The 18,258-nt window shown below is 55.1% G+C and overlaps 6 protein-coding genes across 6 annotated transcripts; 3 read left to right on the top strand and 3 right to left on the bottom strand.

The window, feature by feature from the left end:
* Positions 1-1,673: 1,673 nt before the first annotated feature.
* UV8b_07036 (uncharacterized protein) lies at positions 1,674-2,493 on the top strand (the record flags this gene model as incomplete). Its single annotated transcript, XM_043144533.1, has 3 exons — positions 1,674-1,808; positions 1,858-1,892; positions 1,950-2,493. 3 exons carry the CDS (start codon positions 1,674-1,676, stop codon positions 2,491-2,493), a joined length of 714 nt encoding a protein of 237 aa, XP_043000468.1.
* Positions 2,494-3,097: 604 nt separating this feature from the next.
* UV8b_07035 (uncharacterized protein) lies at positions 3,098-4,641 on the bottom strand (the record flags this gene model as incomplete). Its single annotated transcript, XM_043144532.1, has 4 exons — positions 3,098-4,230; positions 4,293-4,369; positions 4,440-4,511; positions 4,568-4,641. 4 exons carry the CDS (start codon positions 4,639-4,641, stop codon positions 3,098-3,100), a joined length of 1,356 nt encoding a protein of 451 aa, XP_043000467.1.
* A 246-nt stretch (positions 4,642-4,887) lies between these two features.
* Positions 4,888-5,491, top strand: UV8b_07034 (uncharacterized protein; the record flags this gene model as incomplete). Its single annotated transcript, XM_043144531.1, has 2 exons — positions 4,888-5,078; positions 5,131-5,491. 2 exons carry the CDS (start codon positions 4,888-4,890, stop codon positions 5,489-5,491), a joined length of 552 nt encoding a protein of 183 aa, XP_043000466.1.
* Positions 5,492-7,841: 2,350 nt separating this feature from the next.
* UV8b_07033 (uncharacterized protein) lies at positions 7,842-8,263 on the top strand (the record flags this gene model as incomplete). The annotated part of the gene is made up of 2 exons (XM_043144530.1): positions 7,842-8,023; positions 8,056-8,263. The coding sequence occupies 2 exons, from the start codon at positions 7,842-7,844 to the stop codon at positions 8,261-8,263; spliced, it is 390 nt and encodes a 129-aa protein (XP_043000465.1).
* A 2,985-nt stretch (positions 8,264-11,248) lies between these two features.
* Positions 11,249-14,141, bottom strand: UV8b_07032 (uncharacterized protein; the record flags this gene model as incomplete). Its single annotated transcript, XM_043144529.1, has 2 exons — positions 11,249-11,797; positions 11,895-14,141. 2 exons carry the CDS (start codon positions 14,139-14,141, stop codon positions 11,249-11,251), a joined length of 2,796 nt encoding a protein of 931 aa, XP_043000464.1.
* Positions 14,142-15,858: 1,717 nt separating this feature from the next.
* Positions 15,859-18,041, bottom strand: UV8b_07031 (uncharacterized protein; the record flags this gene model as incomplete). The annotated part of the gene is made up of 7 exons (XM_043144528.1): positions 15,859-16,080; positions 16,175-16,432; positions 16,506-16,635; positions 16,723-16,834; positions 16,915-17,061; positions 17,157-17,396; positions 17,657-18,041. 7 exons carry the CDS (start codon positions 18,039-18,041, stop codon positions 15,859-15,861), a joined length of 1,494 nt encoding a protein of 497 aa, XP_043000463.1.
* Between the last annotated feature and the right edge of the window lie 217 nt (positions 18,042-18,258).

The raw sequence follows: 18,258 nt of genomic DNA, 5'->3' as shown, positions 1-18,258 counted from the left end.
TTCGCAGCAAGCAATGCAATTTAGCTCAATCAAGGCTCTACATGCCTTGCAGCATGCTACACAGGCTACTGCATAGGCTACTGTAATAGTGACATCATCATCATTATCAACAGCCTGGTAAATAGTCTGTTTTCAGTATCAAGGCCCTTCAACAGCACCATAGCCGGCTACAACCCCCCCTTTATACGACTCAGTATAATTGACTATCCTACAAGGTAGCACCAGTATATCAAATCACACGCACTCCTAGCCTAGGGGCCATATCCCTTATCTTCATAGATACACCCGCGATTTTCCTCGATATGTCAAGAGGCATAATTCTTTTTCGACTTTAGCGCCTACTGCATGTTCAATATTCCACTACTGCGTGTCTATGTGTTCCACCTTTCATCTCGCGACCTCGGCATACCCGGCTGAATGATCGGAAGGGGCGCCTGTTGGGGAGTCGATGGATGTTCCACCAAAAGGTTTGGAGAAAAGACCAGCCCGCACGATTTGCAATCTTGGAACTGTTCAATACCGTTCACCACACTATATCGAAATTGAGGATGAGGGCAATGCGAGAACCATAGCAGCAATAAAGGGCAAGGATACTCAGCCGGTGATAACCAGAGGACCGGCTAAAGTTATAAAAAAGAATGCACTAAGAACTACGATAAAATTCGATGGAGTTGATAGATACTGGATTGAAGAACTCCTGAATCTAGAGAATAAACCAGACATACAGACATAAACCATGGGACAATCTATTCCAATTTTACCTCTAACTGGCAATATGCCGGCTCCGATTCAAGCGAATAGAATGCCGGAAGCTATACTAGTTATGCCAGAGATCACACCGGAACAGTTTTAACAGATGCTGCCATAATTGAGACCCCACTTGGAACAGATTCTGGGGACTTCAAATGTGCCTTATTTAAACCCAACAGGGGCGCGGAAAGTCCCGGCCACCAATCTATTGGAGACAAGGCTTGTCGCTGGGTCGAGATTAGGCGCTGGCGTTTGCGCCGCTATCCCTGAAGTTTGTCTACCGGGCCAATCCGATGGCAAAACAGCCGCCAAAGTTGAGCCGCCACGGAAGAGAAAGCGTACTTTAAAGAAAAATAAGCCCAATAGTAAGACCCATAACATGCGCCTGTTGTGGTGTGGAATGTCTACATTAGGTGCTAATACCAAGACAGACGACATAATCGAGCCGTCAGAAGACGAGGAAGACGACTACAAAAAGGATATGTCGTAAGAAAACAGACGTCATCTAAGAAGCGACACGGCTCAGAAACGTAAATCCCCAACGCCTGAAGTCGATGACCAGGCTCTTGTACAGTCTTGAGCGAGTGGAGGCGCTCCGGTGGACTTCGGGCCCTCACCAAATGGCCAGGCCTTGTCGTTAGCGTCTTTGCTCGCGCCTAATACAAGCGTTGCTTGCTTCGTCGGGCCAATGCAAGTTCACGGCATGAAGCCAAGAAAAGAAACCCTTAGGCGCCCGCAATCGGACACTTGCTATGAAATGGCAGACTTATTTAAACCGACAGTTCCGGAGAGCCCAAGGCAACGTTCTACATTCTTGTCAAACCAACGGCATACTTCCCATCACAGCAAACTGCTTCAATAAGCTCTCCATCATATCATTGCGCGTTCTTGCCTGTTCAAGTTACACTCCACATATTTGCACCATGTCCTACGTCGGTTTACTCGAAGGAGGTCGATGGGCGCAGCATTCGAACCCGGCTGGTCAAGTTTACTACACGAGCCTTGAATCGCAGGAGAGTCAGTACTCGATTCCCTCTGGTTGGGAGGACCGCCCCGGGGTAAGAATCTTGCCTGCAAATACCACTCATAGGCGCTTACACATTGGAGGATGCCTGGGACTATGACGACACCTACATGCTATGGTCAGTGAAACTACACCATCTGGAGATTCATAGACAGCCACTATAACTTGTTGGTAGGAGAAACGTACGTACCGGGAGAATCGTCTTCATGGATCCCAATCCTCCGCCGGCGCGGCTGTATACCGAGGACAGAATTGTTGCCACGCATCTTAGAACGCTTGAAAGGCACCCAGACTCGAGTGAAGCTCTCCATCGGAGAGCGACAACGGGAATGCTCAGGTTTCTTTTCAGAAGCGAAGATGGGTACGACGTCGTCCAGGAAGACAGCAGAGTGTCAAGTACCCCAGATCACACTGTGTTCAAGGTTGAATGCAGAGCAAGAGGCTCGGCATATGTTTACGATTTCATGATGGTTGAGTGCAAGAGGGCAAATGAGAACTGGGAAGCAGCGGTTGAGCATTTAACAAGGCACTGCGAGAATGCGCAGAACGAGAGTAGACAGGTCTACGGCATGGTCCAGGTGGGCATGGACATCCAGTTTTTCCACTGGGCCAACACGACTTTGACAGCGGTCAGCGACGTATGTCATCTGCGAAACAACGCAGAACGTGTCACACAATGGGCAGAGTATCTCAAAGCAAATCCTTGGGCATTCATCTAACGTCATGTCGAAACTGTCGGATATCGGATATGCTGTTCCGACCCGTGATGGTCATATCTTGGTTCCTCATCAGTCATCAGTCATCATCATCATCATCATCATCAATATATCAACATATATTTCACTACAGAGACTGTTGGATATCGGATTGCTGGTTATCCGACCATGCCGGGCTTAGGTTGTTCCTACCCGTTGATAGTCATTCCTTCCTTTGAGCCTCCGGCCTGAATGTTAGTTTCTTCATCAGTCATCATCATCAATATATCAACATATATTTCACCACGGTTTAAAAATAGCATAGCCCGTCAACCAGGTGCAGCTGTACTCTCCAGACTCCCATAGCGTAGCTTGATTTCATGGTACAAACTTGCTCTTATACGGCGGCTAGTTCACAAAAGCGTTGCCAAAAGAAATAAAAAATCACTAGATTTACCAGCAATGAATAAATTTTAGCAACAGAAACTTGGAAGTGGTATGTAGACCTTCAACTGTCTAAGCCCTGTCAATCTCACACCAGACGTATGCAAATGCTTTTAGATAGAGTTGGATTAAAAGCGTAGTCTCTTGGCTGTACGAGTAGATGAATAGACACAGGCCAGTATAGTCACCTGGCGTCGCGGCTCGGGTTCGCCCGCAGGAGGTCAGGAGGCGGAGGCAGACGGATGAAACCTCCCCGGTTGCTGCTTTGCTGCTTATAGGATAAACCGCTCATCACTCCACCAAAACAAACCTGGGATTCTATGGGGGAGCATTCCGTTCGGTGTCTCTTGTTGCTTTGGAGCTCAAACTCCAAACCATTATCAACCCAAAGGAAGGGTGATCCTGCGCCGAGTACACAGCCCAATTTGGCCGATGCAATGAAACTAGTTGTTGCATGAAGAAGAATCATGTCTTGAATCTCAACGGGGAAAGAGTTAATGGCGGTTTGCTCTGCCTCAGTGCCCACAGTATTGGCCGCCCAGAGAATCATGTCGATGGCAGTATCGCATGCTGAATCGTCAGCAAAGAAAGTCTCAGAACGCGTCCACACGAGTTCACTCCCTCGCGCCCTACAAAGAGTAATATGCCGAAGGGTCAGAATGACGTATGTTCTCATATTTGTCGTGGAATTTTCCGAGCGACTTGTCAAATGACGTTGCACCATTTCTAGGCCCTCCCGAGTATCTTGCGTAAGAGCAAACCAACATGATCCTGCTCGGACGAGAGTCTCTTCTGGGGCTTCCCAGGCTGGGAGGTCAACAACATCAACATATGGTCCACGAGTATAGACATGCTCAAACCCCGTTCGTTCGAATATGGTGAAATCCAACGTTGATAACCAGACGCTAGCATATGCCAGTTTCATAAATGTGACAGTCTTCATGGGCCTCCGGAGAACATGGCGCCATGTGTAAGCAAGGTCACGGAGGAGCCTGCCCACGAATGACTTTATGCGCGGGTTGGGATTGAGTTTAGGCTCCCAGAAAGGCTCTGGGAGGTTCTGCACCTCCAGTGATAGTTGTCCAGGTGAGTTAAGCGGCTCAAAATCAGTTAGAGTGAGCACTCGTCCCCGGGCAAGTTCTAGAGAGACGAAGCAGGTTTGATCTTTGTTTTTGAGAAAGAGAAGGTCGTCGTCAAGGTCGAATGTCCAGACGGTCCGGAATACACAACCTCGGCGGTCGCCAAAAGGGTCAACAAAATCAAAAACATCCTCCCATTCTAGGTGAATGCTCTGTTCCAACGACGCAGAGAGTTTGCCTTTTGCTGAATTAGAGGCTAACTCAAATTGGGTTCAAAGATGTAGAGATCGAAGGACATACCGGGGTGTTTTTCTTTACCCACGAGGGCCTTGGAAAACAGCTCCAGGCAGACTGCATCCGAGTGGTGCATATATCCCCTTCGCAGCAAAGTCCCGGCAGCAAGCTGTTAGTAGTTGATGCAGAAGTGAGCTACAGCCAAAAGCTTACCTCGTGCGATATACACTAAAACTGCCTGAGGCGACATGATCGCGGGAAGATTGGCTGGTTAATGAGGAAGAGCTGAGGAAATGTCAGGGGGGTCGAGGTGAGCACTCGGCATCGCAGCACAGTGCTACCGAATCGCCCCGAGTGTTAATCCGTCACGCCCCGCTCTGTCAACGAGCGCTATTGTTATCGCAGGGGCCATCATGCGGCTTAATGAAGCCCTTTTCGCGGGGTCTGCTGCTCGTGCCTCCTGCCTTAAAATCGGGGCATTCACTCCACGCCCGTGACTTGCTGCATCGCGTTCAAAAGTTCTTCCCACTCTGCTCAATGTCTGGTAGACAAATAAAAAGCAGCATATTCCCACCCTGCCGAGTTTAACGTTGCAGCAGTTCTTCACTTGGCAAAACCATTACGGAATCGACCATGCGTTTGCGACGAGACGCAGCGACCCATGGAGGGCGCACTGAATTGGGCGATACTCTTACGGTTCAACGATGGCATCGAATGGGTTTCTCGGTCGCCCAAAACAAAGTACGCTGTCGGCGGGAAGACGGCCCGTGAACTGTTAGCAAGCGAAGCCGCTACTTTGAAGTATATCCGCAGCAAAACAAACATCCCTCTGCCCGAAGTTTTTTCCTACTGGTATGGCTCAGTCATCACCCTCTCCTCGTGGACAGTATCCTAACTTGCAAAGTGCGACATCCGAGAATGCAACTGGCGTCCCGTACATCCTAATGAGCAAAGCTGCTGGCCATCAGCTTTCGGAATACAATTGGCATACCAGCCCAACAACGTCCACAGCGCCCGGCAGACACATGAAGTTGACCGAGAAACGCAAAGTCATGAATCAGCTTGGAAGCTTCGCAAGTCAGCTGTCGCATCTGAAAAACGACACAATCGGATCATTATTCGAAAACGAAGGCATAGAATTCAATATCGGAGCATGTTTATCGCCCAGTTTTATTCTACAAGGGCGCGAAAGCATCGACAGCTCCCTCGAGGTCCATTTCATAACGCAGCGGACTATTACTTGTCTCTGGTATCCATCCTCCTAGCACATTGTGAGCATCTAGACATGGGACACCATGTTCTTTTCGCGCCAGTTCCTTGCCCTCAAGAATACTCCGACTTTGCCAAATACTACGTTGCACAACAACGCTGGAACGACTATATTGCGGCCGGCAGCAAAGCAGAATCTAGCCAAAATCGTCACCACTACAGCCTCGTTGGAATTTTCATTCGAGATTGGGTCATCCCCCGTTTGAATGGGCAAGAAGATGGCTTTTCTCTCTGCCACCATGATCTTAGTACTCAGAATATTTTCGTGGACGATGAACTGAACATCACGTGCATCATTGATTGGGCATTCTGCTCTACTGTTCCCTATTCCCAGTTGCTGTGTACCCCTGGTCTTCCGCATCAAAGAGACCTTGTTGAAAGAGTATGCCATGGTGGTTCCTTTCGAGGTGCGTTCGCAGCTGAGTGTTCCAGAACTCAAAGCATCCAGCCGTCTGAACGGAACTGGAAGACCAGCGATATTTTATCATACATGAAACGCTTGGTGACTCTAGACTCTCTGCAAGACCTCCATCACCTGGAAGAACTCTATCAACGCACCGCTGGTTCAGCAGAAAATGGTTGTATTCAAGCAACTTTGAAGTCCATATCCGCCGTGTCAGAAGCAAGGCTCTTATTGGCGACCTTGGCAGAGGATGACGAGCCTGAGAATGAAGTCATATCGCAGGAGAATAAGTATTTTTCCTCTGTTGGAGAAGAACGGCGAGGACTCGCCAAATATATAAAATTCGTCTCGCAGTTCAATCCATCTTTCGCCGCGGATAAGCGCCTCTGGCGGTGGATAGATGCAAGTGGCAGATTGCGTGCGGCAGATAATGCCTGACCGGGAAAACTTCAAAAGCGCGCTTCCATCCATTCAAGCCCCCTCAGACGCTCGATGCCATTGACCAGCAGACAGCGACTGCCGGGGAAAGAGTGCGCTGACACCTCAACTCGACAGCTTAATGGCCTTGGATTGGTCGCCGCAATCTGGGCGGTCATTTCTTTTCAAGAACCTCGCTGGCTTGGTGGGCCATGTAGAAATCTAAGACAAGACCTGAGTCAAGAACCAGGTTCAGCGCCTTCGGAAGGATTCTTGGTTCTTTACTGTTGTCTTCGAGGGCTCAATGCTTTGTATTGCACTTTTGCGACTTTTCCCTGTATCGCAAACGCATCATTAGTGGTGTCATGCCTGTCGTTGCCAATGGCGATCATAAATTCTTTCTATCTGGGAATGTAAGTCTCTGTTGTCGGCAATCCTCTCCAGAAGCTCTTTGTATTGTTTGCAAATCCTTTGCCAGTAGCAAAGATTTGACTTCCAAGATAGACTTTACGATCATCATTGGCAACGATTGGCATGATAACACTAACAATTTGTTGATGATACAGGGAAACGTCGTAAATCACAACTCTATCAGATCAAACACGTCACCCGCAGCGCCCTCGCTTAGAAGCTCTGCAGCGTGGTGCAAGGCGTCGATACTGCCTATGCAACAGGCAAGACACTTAGTAGGATAACCATTCGGCTGGGAATTCCGCAGGTTCGAACGGTTGCATGTGTAGACTCGGTTTTGCTATATAATGCCTTGTTGAGCTGGGCACAACGAAACGATGCTTATGATGCATCATAGCCCTACGTCAGTCATACGAGTGTCGGTAGATGTACGAGAACCGCTAGATCAGCGCGATGATGATCTCGCCAATGCGATAACAAAGAGAATGCCGAATAAAGCCCTCGAAACCTTTCACGGCGAATGAGTTCATAAGCAATTGGCCTAGAAATGGCTTCAGCGCCTTGGCACCGACTCGACCTTTGGGCAGTGCATTCCAGGGGCTCGGCTGAAAAACTCTGTTTAGTTTTTATGCCGCTGGGCGATGGTGGTTCCTTGATGTATCTCTTTGGTAGGCCTGTTCGGCACCACGAACTACCCGTGCTGGAGTTGTTCCATACTGTTCTGGGCAACTTTGCGGACCTGAATGCGTCGTTGGCCCAACCTTGCAAAGCCCCTTGATGATACGTACTCCGTCTTTGTCTCCGGGTTGCAACGCCTCGCACTTGATGATGATGCCAACAGGACGATTACCGGTTGGGTCTGCTGCGCGAACCATCCTGAAGAACTCTTGATTCCCCGGATTGTTTCCCGCATCTATCACCGCCTTGATGCCAGGAGCAGGGATCGGGCAATGGTTTCGGATACCGGCAGGACGATGAGTCTGAATCATCGATGTGGAACTCGATAAGCCCGCGAATTACAGACAATTCTTAGCGTGCCTGGTAGTTTGTAGGATCCATAGCTTAGCACGACAGCTTTCTTCGACAAACGCACCACAAAAAGTATGAAGCATACCATGGGAAAAGCCCTGGAACGTCTAACGCGCTCAAACGATGTTGATCTGGTCCTGAGAATGCGCGGAATGTCATCCGAGAACCGCTTCGCCAGGTTCTCAACGGCTCGGACATCCGAGCTCGGCAATGCCATGTATTCAGCAGCCTTTGCAATAGAAACAACTCGATCCCGCGAGTTCGAGCGGTAAATGAACAAATAACCCATCCAACATCCAGGCAGACTCGGATCCGCTCAGTTCGTCAGCATCCATCTGCTTGGCAAACTCAAGCAGTCGTTCCTTCCGCGCTTCGTCGTCCAGAATGGATGGTCCAGGCGCAGCTGAGACCATCGCCGATAGCTTCTCGTCGGGCGCTTGATGCAGCACAGCTTGTGCAGCAAATCTGGTGCCGAGGTCTGACGCAACTGAGAAGGAGAGACCAGTGACGCCCTCGAGGAGCGACGATTCCCCGCCCGACTGGGTTCCAACCACGACAGCTGCGCCATCTATTAGAGAGCTTATTGCAAAAGCAGGCTAGAAGCAGCCTGTGGAAGCGGCAGATTCTCATTGATGCAGAAGTCGTGAAGTTGGTCTATGACGCGCAAGTATCGCAGTCGCTGCGGGTTATCGATTCCCTGAACACCTCGCATCTTTGTCATTTTGTCGGCCGTTGTAGTTCTGGTGTATTCTGAAGATAAGAATATGAGACAATCAGGTATCCAGTCCATTTCTTACTGTTTGCAGCATGGTTTGATAAGAATTTATGGCACTGCTTTTGATTCCGCTCTTGTCCAGTCTTGACATCTCGTTCTATATATATATATACAGTTAAGATAGGGGGTTATTTTACTTTTTGTTATTTTTATTACTTTGTAACTTTTTCAAATTGTTACTTCATTACGTGATATCTTGTGCAGGCCTATGCCATGCCCTATCTTATAGGGTCATGTTGTTAGAAGTAGGCGAACAATTCCATCGAGGCGCCCGGGCTTTGCGCTTCTTCATTCATATCTGATTGCGGGCGCTACTTTTGGGGTCGGAGGAGGCTATTTCTTTCCTGTCTGCTCCAGTTCCGTGCCTCTGCTTCGAGCCATTGGCCACTCGTACCCCGGCAGCAACCTGGTCTCCCTGACACTGTCCAAAGTTGCCGGCAGTGCTGGCCGCGAACTTGGCGTGTGCCGAGGACGAGGATGACAGGTCTGCGTGAATTCGGACGCGGTTTTGAGAGCTGCTCTTTTCTGTACTCGACTTGGCGCAGCGCAAATTCCAATGCCGGTCCCGGCAGGCTTGATAACCGCTTGCGTCTATTTAGCCTGGGCGTCCCAACGATCTGTTTGTTGAAGTGAGCGTGATGCTTCCCCGAGAGAGGGGGCCATTGCTAAAATACGAGAGTCCCCCATTCACCGCTTACCCCTAGCAGGAATGTGGCCGAGGCGCTGGAATATTTCGGCGGCAACAGCAGAGGTAGTAGCTGCTTCTCATAATTTGAAAAAGTAGATTGGGGACTTGCTTAATTCACTGGCGGCCAGCGCAACCTCGCCACAGTCGCCCTGGACATTGGGTATTTCTCGACCGCACGAGAGCGAGTCGTCATACCGGCACGGCAAACGGTCCTACAAGACGAGCGTTCCTTTGTCGTTTACCCGAGGATGGCACACGAGCTACATCCCAAGGTGATGATCAGCTGTCAATGTCGGCGCGGCACATGCTAGCAATTCGTTTGCCGGGCGGATGAGCTCCATGCTCCCGCCGCCTCCCCCAAGCGGCAGGAGGTCGAAATCCGAGGTCGACAAGTGCCATTGTCTCGACCCTTTCTCCCGATTGTGTACAAGGAATACACGTCGAGCAGCGGGGTGGCGCCCGCTTAATTAAGCATGCCGAGTCGCAGGCAGCCTGCGCGAATCTGCTGCGGCTGATGATTCCGCAGAGCGTCTCGTACCGCCTCGGGTGCCGAGATGGTCGATCCCGAGGAGCTGCTGCGAGAGACGCTGCCGGAGATTGTGAGTCTGCACGACTCCGCGCCGAAATACCGCGCCCGCGCGGGTACTTTTCAACCCGATTCGACGAGGAGTTGAAAGCCCGCGCCGAATACGACGGGGGAAAATGAAACCTGCCCAGGCACGCGGGAGCAGCAACCAGCCGGGCGCTTTGACGGCGGCGACCCGGATCCGCAAAGTCCCCGCCGCCGTGCTCGCATCGGAGGCCCGGAGCGCTCACCTGGTCGGGGCCCGTAACGGCCCCGTATCCCGGCTCCCCGAGACTTCTGCACGTCCGTTGTTCAGCCCACTTGGCACATTCCGCTGCAGTTTGACGCGCCAGTTGCCCCTTTTTTCCAGGCCCGTACTGACTTGCGCGACAGCAAGCACCGCCGTGTCGGGCTCGTGCACCCGGATGCTCCGACAGTTTGATAAATCCCCGTGATTGGCCTTGGAGTCAGCGGTCGTCAGTCCCTGGTACCCGGGGTACTAGTGGTTTTCAGCTCGGCTTGCATTCCAATCTTTTCCCTAGATATGACCACGCGAGAGGACCTCCGGAGCGAGTGATCCATCGCCTCCACAGCCTACAAGTGCTCGTCAGATATGGACGTCTTCAATCGGGCTCTATTTATCGACGCGGAAGGGCGGCCTTCGCTTGGGCAGCGTCACGGCGGCGAGCCGCCTCACAGGGAATGAAGTACGATAGGAGCGGTTTCGTGGGCTATGGTCAGGACATGGCGACGCCGTTCTATCCACATGCATGGAAACATCTCGTTAGATACCGGACCTATGTTTTTCGCCCGTGATAGTCATATCTCTCTCTCTCCCCCCCCTTCCGCCTGTATGTTGGTTCTTCTTCCGTCATGATCAAAATATACCAAGTCATTGTTAGACACTGGACTGTTGTTGTTCGACCCGTGTGGTATCATACTATTCTGGCCCGTGATTGCGTCACATCTCTTTCTTTCAGCCTTCCACTTAATATGAGTCCTGCATCTGCCATCACCATTAATGTATTCGTAATTGCCAGAATGCGCTGGAAAAACGCGCTAGTATTAGATGATGATAACGAGCCCGGCTGACCGAGACTCGCTATCAGCTATATGTAGTGGGAATAGGGGTAGCCCTAAGGGGCTACGGTTCCCTCGGTTACCATGGCGTAGTTAAACCCAGACTTTGCCGACATGCCCGACGAATCTTCCGAAATCCCCTGCAACGCTGATTCACTTCACGATAGTCATCTCACGACACATGTCATGGCGGTGGGACAAGAACATGCAAACAACGTCATCATGGTACAACATCTCTTCTAAAGAAGCAACTGGAAAACAAATCGACACATCTCACGTCGGTGGGACAAGGCAATCTCACGGCAGTGCGACAAGACTACACATACGACATCATGATACCACATCTCTTCTAACGAAGCAAATACAAAACAATACCCCCCGCACATCAATACCAGGTGTCCGGCCCAAAGTAGCCCTCGGCCGGCAGCTCCGTCAACAAGGCGGCCTGGCCGGCCCCCCCGTCAATCGTCTTGCTGAGAACGTTGACGCCCCACCAGTCCAGCGCGACGGGGTGGTACTGCACCGCGAAGAAGATGATGAGGCCGGAAAAGGCCACGCCGCCCGTCAGCGCCGCCGACAGGACGTAGTTGTACTTTTCCCACCAGGCCGTCTTGTACCGCTTGAGGTAGAACATGAAGCCAAAGGACAGGTACAGGCCGCCCGTGAAGTAGGTGAGGTTGACGGGCGCCCACTGCAGCATGCCGTTGAAGACGAGCGACGGGTGCACGTGCTTGAGCCAGGAGATGGGGGTGAAGACGACGGCGTCGAGGGGCTTGAAGATGGGGGCGGGGAGGACGCTCCGGCAGGCCTGCCGCATGCGCGATCCGGCGCGCTTGACGGTCCACCAGACGATGGCGAAGAGGAAGCCCAGCAGGAAGCAGTACTTCATGGCGGGGTAGATTTGGCTGAAGATGCGTTTCGGACCAATGGCGCCCTATTTGCAAGCGGTTAGGTTATATTTCTTTTGGGGGGGTAGGGGGGTGTGGGGAGGAGGGAAGGGGAGGAGAGGAAAGGGGCCAGTGGTTTCTTACCCAGACCACGGAGGCGGCAAAGTAGACCTGGGATCCGTTCTCGCAGTTAAAGTGAGACGGCTGGTCGGGGGTGCAGATGCCCGGAATCTGCGTGTCGACAAACTGCACCACCCCGTAGGCCACGAGCGCCGTGATGATGCAGCTAAAGACTTGGCCGCGATACATGGCGCGGGGCGGCAGCTTGGAGTAGAAGCCCATCTTCTGGTCCGAGATGTAGTTGTCGGCCTGGCCGTTGATGTTGTAGCCAAAGGCCTTGACGAACATCATGGCCTCGGGGTGTCCCGGCAGGGCGTAGCCGACGATGAGCTCGGTAACCACGTTGATGCCCTCTGTCGTGCCGGAGATGGCGTAGAGGTAGGACATGGGGATCAGGAAGACGAGGTTGAGGCCGATGACGAAGAAGATTGTCCAGACGGGCGTGTCGAGCTGCGGCCAGTTGGTCACGACGACAATGGCAAAGACGAAGGCGACCAGGGCAATCATCAGGAACCACCAGTCCGGCACCTCGGGGTAGTTGCGCATGAGGTTGGTGAAGGGGTCGTCGTACGAGTCGTAGATGGAGGTGCCGTCGTCCAGCATGGCGCGCAGGTGGTGCAGCGCGTCGCGCACGTTGCCTCGGCCGAGCGAGCCGAGCGCGCGCCTCGCCCCGACAATGGCCCGCCGCACGGCCGAGATGGCCGAGGCCATCATGGACCTGTACGCCCGGAGGAGCGGGCGCCAGGCGTCGAGCAGGATGAAGACCATGGTGAGCGGGTAAAAGGCGAAGAAGGCCCCGTAGACGACCAGGTTGCCGGCGCTGTAAAAGGCGGGCGAGTAGGCCTTGTACGCGTCCTCGCTCATGTGCCCGGTGCCGGGCACCATGATCTTGGTGATGTTGTAGGGGTTTCCGGTGTTGTCGAAGATGCCGGACGAGTTGATGGGCAGGTAGGCCGTCCACTGGACGTTGCTGTAGTAGAGGGCGATGATGATGAGGCCGGCCAGCACGGTCCCGAGGAACTGCTGGGTAAAGGCGAAGAAGGGGTAGGCCAGGGGCGCCGAGTACGAGGTCAGGACGTTCCAGTCGAAGCTGGAGACGGGGTTGAAGCCCATGCCGGCCTGGGAGCCGGTGATTGCGTTGAGGTTGAAGTTGCTGGGCGCGATCCACGTCATCCACGCAAAGAGGCTGAGGGCGGGGAAGAGGAAGTCGGGCAGCCAAAAGTAGACAAACATGGCGCAAAAGGCGATGAAGAAGAACTTGTAGCGGGACACGCTCCACCCGTGCAGCGTCTCCCTCTTCTCGGGCACCAGGAGGGCGCGGTTGAGGGCCAGGGTGGGCAGGATGTTGGGCCACAGCGCCTCGACGGGGTAGACGACGAAGCGGCGCAGCAGGCCCGAGAAGCCGAGGCCCATGAGCTGGGTGGACAGCAGCAGCAGGATGCCGTAGCCGGGGGTGAGCCACTGGTCCTTGTAGTAGATGGACTGCGTCTGGATGTTCCAGAAGCAGTAGGCCGAGGTGAGGCCGACGTCGACGATGATGGTGGACAGCATCTGCTCCTTGTAGGACCACGGGCCCGGGTTCAGCGAGTAGCGGGTGCCGCGGACGGTGAGGCCCCAGTCGGGCAGGGCCCAGGCCAGGAACAGGCCGCACGGGTAGAGGAGGATCTGCACGACGGACGACTGCAGCGTGATGGCCGGGAAGCGCGAGTTGAAGAGCGAGTTGGTGAACTGGGCCAGCACGGCCCAGACGTAGCCGAGGAGGTGGGCGCGGATCGTCTCGGCGGGCATGTCGACGTCGTCGGTGGGCGTGGTGATGGCGCGCACCTCTGGGTACGGCGAGTAGAACTTGTTGATGGCCGCCTCGGTGCGGAGCTCCAGCTGCCAGTCCTCGGCGGTCTGGCCCTCGAGGGGGCCGGCCCTCAGCGCGGCCAGCTTGACGCGCTGGGCCTGGGAGAAGTTGTAGTCGTACTCGTGGTACTTGAGGAGCGAGTCGATGATCTCCTGGCTCTCGGCCACGGTCAGGGCCTTGACCTTGTCCATGACGTACTCGATGTCCTCGATGGGCGCGATGCCATCTTCCTGGTCGCCCAGCTTCTCCGCGAGATGGTGGACGGTGGCGTCGACGCCGCCATCCACGCCGCCATCCACGCCGCCATCCACGCCGCCATCCACGGCCACGTTGTCGGCCACGGCCGACTTTTCGTCGAGGTTGCTGTTGTTGTCCGGCGGCGAGCCGTCCGGGTTGTCTGTGTAGGGCCGTCTCGAGGCCATGACGGGTGTGTTTTCTTTTTTACCTCTTCTTTCTATGACACCCACCTCCTCATCAGTCGAGTCGAGTCGAGTCAACAATCTGCCTTGCCGACAGAGTTGCTTCAGTGCTTCAGTGCTTCTTGTTCGGCCCAGAGCCTGTGTCACCACACAAGAGGCGGATGCAGAGGCGACGGGGGCAGCAGCTCCTTCATATACCTCTGCCTGGCCTGGACGCGTGCGAGACGCAATCCGTCTCGGTCACTGCGCGTGTCTCGTGTCACTCACCGAGCCATGCCGGCCGCTCTTGCATCTCGACCCAGAGTTCGCGCAATCAGTCATGCAATCCGGCACGCGACGTGCGCCTTCAGCAAAAGTCCCCGTCCCGAGGGGTGCTGAGGCAACGCTTGATGTCATGGCGCCGCCAGTCCGCGCAGCCGACCGACTCCGGCTTCACCTTCTGTTTGAGGTCTTAGGGCCCTTTGGAAGTGGCCATTATCCGGCAATCGGCACGAGGGGGGAGCGAGGGGTCGTTATCTACTGCAGCTGTTTCCGCACTTCCGATCAGCTCCCCCCCCCCGGCCACGACGCGGCAAGAATGGCCACATGCGGGTTACCCTTACCCTTTCCAGTGACGCCTCTGGAAGCCCAGAGCCACTCGTATCTCGGCAGCATCTCACGCTGCGCTGCAGTCTGCAAGCCAAGATCTATTTGCGGCATAGGCCGAGCCGCCAAGCATGCAGGAGCGCGGGGAAGGGCCTCGATGGGTCAAGATTGGCAAAGACCCCATCCCTCTTTAAGACGGCCAGGTAGAGGGGGGGGGGGAAGGGGGCATCCGAGGGACCTTTGGAAGAGCCAGCCGGCCGAACAAGCTGCTTCACTGGTGGACTCGGCAAATTCGGCATCCCAGCCAGTCCACATGCCCAATCTCGCATCCTGCTGCCCACCCGCCACCACAATAGCATCACCGTCGTAGCCTTGCCGAGCAGGGCGCTCTGCGTAGTCAGTCGTAGAGTCTGCAGCACGTACTATGGGTGCATGTATCCTGTGGTGAGTTGTAAGTGTTGAAAGGCAGGTAGAAAACGCGAGGGGAGGCAGCAACACACAGACCAGACAGAGGAAGGGAAGCTTAAGCTTTGTCTGGCCAGGATAGGATAAGGGCTGGGACGGCCGGGCCTACATTGTTCCGGGCCGCACAGACGGCCAAAAGTGTGGACCACAGCCAATCAAAACGGGGCGCGGGAGTAGCCCCTGGCTGCCTGGCTGCGATGTCACTACTGTACATAGTACGGATACGGATACGGGACGGTCAACTAGCTTCCAGCGGTACTCTGTGACTGCTCTGCTGCCGTCGGTTACGCGTGCCGAGGCTCTTTCCTCATGCGACAAGGCCAGACCCCTTTGGCTTTTGCTTGGCCTAGCGCTTGCTGATCCTTACCATGTACGGAGAACTCGGTAAGCATGATAAGTTCCTTTGAGGCCCGCTTGGTTATGGACTAGGTACCTAATTTATGAAAAGTGGCACATACTGTGGCGCGCCAAAAACGGTCTAGTCCGTAGACGAGCCTGCACAAGTTCCTAGGTGCAACTGACCTTTTATTAGCTGCTCCGTTTAGGTACCAGTTACCTGAGTTTGGCAGACACGTGCTGACCAAACGGCCCAAACCGCACAACGCCCCAAACTCTTGCCGAGGCATGCCGCGCCTCAACCAAGAAGCAAAGCCAGAGCCAGCTTCACTCGCTACAGTTTCATCCCGGCATCCAGGTAAAACAGATTTCTTTGGTCCGGCCCAACCCTCGCTTGCCCAGCCCTTCCGATATGCTCCTTTGACGTGCCCGCCAGCTGGTTCAGCGTGGCATCGTCCCCGTGGTTGGCCAGGAAGCGCTGGCCAGTGCCGCGCAATCTGCCAACGACGAGGCCCCGGCCGGGTGTTCCGTCGCGATTGTACTCCACGGTATACGTCTAAGCAGTCAGCGTAAGCGCGCGCGCACCGTTCGGGGACTGCGATGAAAAAAAGAACCCAACGCCGTGCACCTGCACCTGCACCTGCACCAACCTCAATCGTCGCGGCACCCTCTGCTGCCTCGGTGAATGCCGGGCTGTACTCGTCCACGACAGGCGGCAGGGGGTTGCCGCTGGGATACGGCTTCCCGTCCCGCCGGGCCGTGGCCGACAAGCACAGTGCGTGTTGGTGCGTGAGCATGCCTCCGTTCGCCAGGACGAGTCCCGTGCTGCTGCTGCTGCTGCTGCTGCTGCTGCTGCTGCTGCTGCTGCTGCGCCCGGAGCGAAGCCGCCGCGTCATGGCGGTGATTGCCTGTATTTTTCGCCCAGTGAGTATTGATTGGTCTACCCGCTCCCGACCCGAAAGCGACGAGCCGACGACGTACGTGCATGGAGTAATTGTTGCCCGCGCCGCCAAAGGACGTGAGGCCGCCGAGCAGGGTGATGGGCTTCTGCCACGACGTGGTGGGCAGGCCGACATGGTCGCAGGCCAGTTTCGGGACAATGGGGAAGCACCTGGCCCGGAGCGCGCCATCAGCAGACGAACCTGGCCAAAGGAGCCCCCCGGCCGGGGTTTTCGGAGGAAGCAAAGCGCGTACGTACGAGTAAAAGTCGAAGCAGTCGACGTCGCTGGCACTCAGGCCGGAGACATGCAGCGCCGCGTCGATGGACCGGCAGATGGCCTCGCTGCGGTGGTAGTTTCGTCGCTCCCAGACTTTGTCCCGCCAGCTTCTGGTTCAGTCGTCTCCACGAAAGGCAAGGGCGAGCAGAGCGGGAGGGCCGAGTTTCGCTTACAGTTGTCCTTGTCGCGGGTTCCCGCGCCGCCGAGCACGTAGACCCATTTGCTTGGGGGGATGCCCAGCCGCCGGGCGTTTTCGGCCGAGGTGAGTACGCACGCGGCCGAGAGGTTGACGCCGTTGAAGGCATTCATGAGCAGCGGGTCTGGTGGGTTAGGCACTGCGCAAACGGGGCCCCCCCTGGGGGTTGCGACTTGGTCGAGAGTGGGGAGGGGGGAGGGTATGATGCGCATGACATACAGGGGTCGCAAATCATTCTGTTCTCTCTCGACCGTGTTGCGATGAGCTCGGCCGTCTTGGGCGGTTGCTGGTAGTTCCAGGAGCACGGGTTCTCGGACGCGATCTTGTCGAAAGCAGCATACATGCCGGCCGACTCGGCGGTGTTTTCCCGCGCAGACTGTCCGCGATGCGCGCGGCGGCCGTTCTCGTACAGAGGGTAGACGTGGATGGGCAGGCCCATCGAATGCAACGTGCCGGGCCCTGTGGGAAATTTTGAATCAGGAGGGAGAGAACTGCCACGGACGCCAAGGGGGTCAACTACTCGCCTGGCTGGAGAATGGAAAGATCCAGAGACGCCAGCTGCTGGCCGTCGGGGTCAGGCTCCGGCCAACCGCTGGGTTGATCCTGTCCAGCTTTGCGGCAAGATGCCACTAGGGGTGTGAATGGTCTCTGTGTCAGCTGGTTGCGCGCAAGGACAAACACGCCGAAAGCTGCGGACCGGCCCGGCAGGCGCAACGTACGTGAAGCCAGGGCCTCTCCGCCCGTCAGGACGGAAACCTTGCTCCTCCCTGCGGCAACGTCGCGAGCTGCCTCGTCGCACTGCAACGCGGGCTGGTGGCCGCCGTGCTGGCCCAGCACCACCTGCGACGGCTTCACCCCCAGCTTGTCGCAGATGACGCCGGCGAGGTCGCCGTAGGCCCAGGTCCATGTGGGAACCACTCGCAGGCTGTCCACCTGCGACAGCAAGGCCTTTTGCGCGCGGCTGTCCAGCCCGCAGTCTTGGACGGCGGCCTGGATCGCGTTGGCCATGAGCTGGGCCGGTTCGACGGCATGCTCGGGGCTGGAGGACCTGTTGCGTACGTCGCCGACTCCAACGAGGACGGGGGCATTGGGTTGCGGATTCATCTTGTCAAGAGTGCTTCCCGGGAAGCAGTTCCGTGGGAGAACGGCGAGAGCATGTGGCTGGACATGGCGGCCTCATTTTGTGAACTGGGCCGTGGTCCAAGTAAAAGGACCTGCCGCGACCGACTCGAGAAATCCAGGGGCACGCTACGCCCATACCAGCTCTGATTCTCGCGAGCTTCCAGCGCCATTTTGAAAGCGTACTAATTCGGGGGCCGAG

Source organism: Ustilaginoidea virens, chromosome 5 (genome assembly GCF_000687475.1).
Source record: "Ustilaginoidea virens chromosome 5, complete sequence".
NCBI classification, from domain to species: domain Eukaryota; kingdom Fungi; phylum Ascomycota; class Sordariomycetes; order Hypocreales; family Clavicipitaceae; genus Ustilaginoidea; species Ustilaginoidea virens.
The sequence above is the reverse complement of the archived record's forward strand: the minus strand, read 5'-3'. Positions and strand labels throughout refer to the sequence as shown.